Source organism: Cynoglossus semilaevis, chromosome 4, assembly GCF_000523025.1.
Source record: "Cynoglossus semilaevis isolate Cse_v1.0 chromosome 4, Cse_v1.0, whole genome shotgun sequence".
NCBI classification, from domain to species: domain Eukaryota; kingdom Metazoa; phylum Chordata; class Actinopteri; order Pleuronectiformes; family Cynoglossidae; genus Cynoglossus; species Cynoglossus semilaevis.
This window is the reverse complement of record NC_024310.1, coordinates 7,539,067-7,544,749: the sequence shown is the minus strand read 5'-3', so window position 1 is coordinate 7,544,749 and position 5,683 is coordinate 7,539,067. Positions and strand designations below refer to the sequence as shown.

The 5,683-nt window shown below is 40.4% G+C and overlaps 1 protein-coding gene across 1 annotated transcript in view; it reads right to left on the bottom strand.

The window, feature by feature from the left end:
• Positions 1 to 426: 426 nt before the first annotated feature.
• The window catches only part of prx (periaxin), a gene marked incomplete at its 5' end in the record, with an annotated part of 28,588 nt that continues 23,331 nt past the window's right edge, over positions 427 to 5,683 (bottom strand). The window contains 3 exon segments of the mRNA XM_025055221.1: positions 427 to 1,123; positions 1,637 to 4,613; positions 4,616 to 5,677. Coding sequence (XP_024910989.1) covers positions 843 to 1,123; positions 1,637 to 4,613; positions 4,616 to 5,677 — 4,320 coding nt within the window.

The window sequence follows — 5,683 nt, the reverse complement described above, 5'->3', positions numbered from 1 at the left end:
TTGTGACATCCATACAAGCTTGTAGCTCACTACTCTTCAGCCAGTGTGTTACTGTAGCAGCCGTATTATTGTGTAAAGCTAAGGTCAGCCTCAGTCATTACAACACACAGTGGAGTCTTTTTTTGTCAGTGTACAGTAAAACATTCATATAAAATAGATTAGCAGCAGATTGGCTTCACTGATCAAAGGCAACCTTCAATCAGACGGTCACAGGTTCAAAACCCACAGCAGGCGGAGTTCGGCCAGTGACAATGACATCAGCTCCTGTGAATGCTAAAAATATATAAAACTACGTCAGCATATGTAAAGAGGCGTTCATCTACAAATCCTTTACTCTCAACGCTTAAAAAAATGTATTATTTCTACATGTGGCGTTGAATGTGAATATAATTACATATTAGGTTGAGGGACTATAACAGAAAAGCGCCGAACTATATTTTTATTTACAGTGATGTTCTTTAAGAGTCAGTCAAAAATGACTCAGTATTTACTAATTATTCCAGCACATTGTAATATCACACACAAAAGAATAAATAATGTTTACACTTACAGTCAAATCTTTAGAGAAAACCAACAAACCCAGGCAATTTGTGCTAACCTAAACTAAACTCAGAGAACAGTAAGAAAAACACATTTAAAAAGAACCTAGGAAATGTATATCTATATCTGACTTGATGCAATAATAAGAACAATACTGCTGGTTGATGAAATACCATCACATTCACATTTATGTTATCCTAAGAAGATGGATAATGTCTCTTCTTTCAGTCCTGGCCTATAAAAACACTGCAACCTCACTATAGAAAAAAAAAGAACATTAAAAAACTCCTCCTTTATCTCCATTATTCCTGCTTGAACATCTGCTTAGTTGTTGTACTTTTTGAAGTTTGCCCTGTCAGTGTTTCAGTGGTCACCATGTGCTTAGTGATTCTGGTGGTCTTAGTAACAGTGGTTATAGTTCCCGCCGTGGTAGCGGACTGCTGGTGGTCGGTTGACACTGTCATCGCGGCAGAGTCCAGCCCAGACATGTGTTGGCAGAAAGATCCCGAGACGTCGGCCTCACCTCCTATCTCCCCCTTTAGCTGGGCCTTTTGTGAGGCTTCTGGGGTTATCTGGAGGAATCCTTGGTAGGAGAGAGAGAGAGTAAAGGAAGAAAGGACGGTGAAGAGAGGAAAGAAAGGAGTGACGTTGGAGACACCAGGTGAACGAGTTACAGGAAAAGAGGAAAAGAAACTTAATCTTGGGAAGCAGAGAAAAAACAGGAAACAATACATAAATGTGTTGGTCAGTGTGACAAAAAAAAAGTCAAAAGTAGTTGCAATATAACAGCAATAACGACATTAAATTTAAGCCCTTAAATCAAATTAGGGGATGTAAACTATTTCTGGTTTTATTATTGAAAGACAGAGGAGCATTTTAGGTCAAAGGATTGAAGAGAGGACTTGTTTTAAAAAGGGACTACAATGACACATATTTGGGGACTAGAAAAAGCTTTGACAAATAATTACAATAATCGTGTGATTAATGTATCTATGAGCACAACTAAGTAATAAACAAAAAGTGTTTCATCTAATTTTCTTTCTCAAGTTTTAAAACTCATGATTGAAATTCTGTTCAAATCATCCTGCATCCTTACCTGTGTGTGGTTTAAGGCTGAACTTTGGGATCTTGAATCGTGAAGTCAACTCTCTGTCTTCAGTGCTTTTGCTCTCCATCTCACTCCAGACACAGGCCTGTGTTGATAACAACTCAATGCCAGAGCCGCTTGGAGACTCAGAACTATCCCGATCCAACAGATCTGTCCTCGCATGAGATGACACCACATCAATTGAAGACCTTTCAGTGAAACCTGCAGATGCCTTTTCGCCCATGATTGCCTTTGTCTCATCTCCCACATCTGTCCTTAAAAAAACATCCAGTCCTTGGTTCCCACTTATTTCCTTGTGGTCCTCCCCAGTCTCTAGTTTGCCAGAAGGACTTGTTAATTCCAACGTTGGTAGTTTCATTTTACCACTGAAAGTTCCTTTGCTGTCTATAGAGATCTTTTTTTCAACCCTCAAACTTGATTTTTCTGTCGTGACATTAAAATGTTCATATTGGCCAGGAGATTTTTGGCCAGAAGATTGGCACCATTCCATTTCACTGCTAAAAGCAGATAATTTATCTTTAGACTTCCCAAAATTTGGTTTAATTTTATTATCGGACAATGTCAGTTGGATATTACCTGTTTCCCCCTTAGCTGTTGTCTCCATCTCTGGGAGCGTTGTGCTTGTATCTGAGTGTGAAGGACTCACTAAGACAAAAACAGCTTTTTTTACTTTTGGCATTTTTGTGCCCTCATACTGAGTTTCTGGCCCATACATTCTGTCCTCAGGAGAGGAAATAGAAGGTAATGGGATACCAAATTTTGGAATTTTGATTTTCTTTGCTTGTTCTGGGTCATTATTTTTATCCAGTGATGTACCTATGTCAAAATCAATGTCTGGAATCATGGGAATTTTAGCGACTGCACCAGGTGAAGGGAGGACGTTTGTATCTGCTGATGATTCTTGCATGTTATTTACACTAATGTCGAGTAATGTCGCCTTTGGCACTTGTCTTTCACCTTCTGGTTCTTGAAGTTTGCATTCTTGTTTGGCTTGAACATCTAACTCTTTAATGCCTGTCTGTTCTTGTGCTAAAGGACCTTTAGCAAGTTTTTTTTTGGGCATACCAATGTTAAATTTTGTCCCCTTGATTTTGGGGCCTTTAACTTTGCTGCTGGTGTTGACAATGTTAGGAGGCAGGTCAGGTAGTTCAACTTTTTTCTTTTCTTTAGAGTTGTGACCTCTATAAAGTCCTAAATCAATCTTTAAATCACCTTTGGGGCCTTTGATATCCATCATTGGCACGCCAACTTTTGAAACAGGACCTTTAAATTTTGCCTTCGTAATGTCAGTATCTTTTGGAGGTGAGTCATGTGAGAGTATGCCAGAAACATTTCGGGTGTCTCCTTCAAGTTCCATCTCGGGACACTGAAGATTTATTTTGGGCAGAGAGACATCAATATCTGGCATTTTCATGTGAGGCATTTTAAACTTTCCACCAGCATCTCCTTCCAATTCAACATCTGGTCCTTCAGTCTTTCCTTTTCCTTTTGGAAGTGATACATCAATAGAAGGCATGCTTACTTCAGGCAAATAAAATTTGCCACCCTCTCCCTTTAGCTCCAAGTCAGGGCCTTTGATTTTTCCTTTAGGCAGAGAGATGTCAACATGTGACATTTTCACGTCAGGCATTTTAAACTTTCCACCAGCATCTGCTTCAAATTCAACATCTGGTCCTTCAGTCTTTCCTTTTCCTTTTGGAAGTGAAATGTCAACAGAGGGCATGCTAAGATGTGGCATCTTGAATTTTCCACCTTTTCCCTTGAGCTCCAAGTCTGGACCTTCAACTTTTGCTTTGGGTAGCGAGACATCAATATCTGGCATTTTCACGTAAGGCATTTTAAACTTTCCACCAGCATCTCCTTCCAATTCAAAATCTGGTCCTTCAATCTTTCCTTTTCCTTTTGGAAGAGATACATCAATAGAAGGCATGCTAAGATGTGGCATCTTGAATTTTCCACCTTTTCCCTTGAGCTCCAAGTCTGGACCTTCAACTTTTGCTTTGGGTAGGGAGACATCAATATCTGGCATTTTCACGTAAGGCCTTTGAAACTTTCCACTGGCATCTCCTTCAAAATCAACATCTGGTCCTTCAATCTTCCCTTTTCCTTTTGGAAGTGAAATGTCAACAGAGGGCATGCTAAGATGTGGCATCTTGAATTTTCCACCTTTTCCCTTGAGCTCCAAGTCTGGACCTTCAACTTTTGCTTTGGGTAGGGAGACATCAATATCTGGCATTTTCACGTAAGGCCTTTGAAACTTTCCACTGGCATCTCCTTCAAATTCAACATCTGCTCCTTCAATCTTCCCTTTTCCTTTTGGAAGTGAAATGTCAACAGAGGGCATGCTAAGATGTGGCATCTTGAATTTTCCACCTTTTCCCTTGAGCTCCAAGTCTGGACCTTCAACTTTTGCTTTGGGTAGGGAGACATCAATATCTGGCATTTTCACGTAAGGCCTTTGAAACTTTCCACTGGCATCTCCTTCAAATTCAACATCTGCTCCTTCAATCTTCCCTTTTCCTTTTGGAAGTGAAACGTCAACAGATGGCATGCTAAGATGTGGCATCTTGAATTTTCCACCTTTTCCCTTGAGCTCCAAGTCTGGACCTTCAACTTTTGCTTTGGGTAGTGAGACATCAATATCTGGCATTTTCACGTAAGGCATTTGAAACTTTCCACTGGCATCTCCTTCAAATTCAACATCTGGTCCTTCAGTCTTTCCTTTTCCTTTTGGAAGTGATACATCAATAGAAGGCATGCTTACTTCAGGCAAATAAAATTTGCCCCCCTCTCCCTTTAGCTCCAAGTCAGGGCCTTTGATTTTTCCTTTAGGCAGAGAGATGTCAACATGTGACATTTTCACGTCAGGCATTTTAAACTTTCCTCCAGCATCTCCTTCCAATTCAACATCTGGTCCTTCAGTCTTTCCTTTTCCTTTTGGAAGTGATACATCAATAGAAGGCATGCTTACTTCAGGCAAATAAATTTGCCACCCTCTCCCTTTAGCTCCAAGTCAGGGCCTTTGATTTTTCCTTTAGGCAGAGAGATGTCAACATGTGACATTTTCACGTCAGGCATTTTAAACTTTCCACCAGCATCTCCTTCCAATTCAACATCTGGTCCTTCAGTCTTTCCTTTTCCTTTTGGAAGTGAAATGTCAACAGATGGCATGCTAAGATGTGGCATCTTGAATTTTCCACCTTTTCCCTTGAGCTCCAAGTCTGGACCTTCAACTTTTGCTTTGGGTAGGGAGACATCAATATCTGGCATTTTCACGTAAGGCCTTTGAAACTTTCCACTGGCATCTCCTTCAAAATCAACATCTGGTCCTTCAATCTTCCCTTTTCCTTTTGGAAGTGAAATGTCAACAGAGGGCATGCTAAGATGTGGCATCTTGAATTTTCCACCTTTTCCCTTGAGCTCCAAGTCTGGACCTTCAACTTTTGCTTTGGGTAGGGAGACATCAATATCTGGCATTTTCACGTAAGGCATTTGAAACTTTCCACTGGCATCTCCTTCAAATTCAACATCTGCTCCTTCAATCTTCCCTTTTCCTTTTGGAAGTGAAATGTCAACAGAGGGCATGCTAAGATGTGGCATCTTGAATTTTCCACCTTTTCCCTTGAGCTCCAAGTCTGGACCTTCAACTTTTGCTTTGGGTAACGAGACATCAATATCTGGCATTTTCACGTCAGGCATTTTAAACTTTCCACCAGCATCTCCTTCCAATTCAAAATCTGGTCCTTCAATCTTTCCTTTTCCTTTTGGAAGAGATACATCAATAGAAGGCATGCTAAGATGTGGCATCTTGAATTTTCCACCTTTTCCCTTGAGCTCCAAGTCTGGACCTTCAACTTTTGCTTTGGGTAGTGAGACATCAATATCTGGCATTTTCACGTAAGGCATTTGAAACTTTCCACTGGCATCTCCTTCAAATTCAACATCTGGTCCTTCAATCTTTCCTTTTCCTTTTGGAAGTGATACATCAATAGAAGGCATGCTTACTTCGGGCAATTTAAATTTGCCACCCTCTCC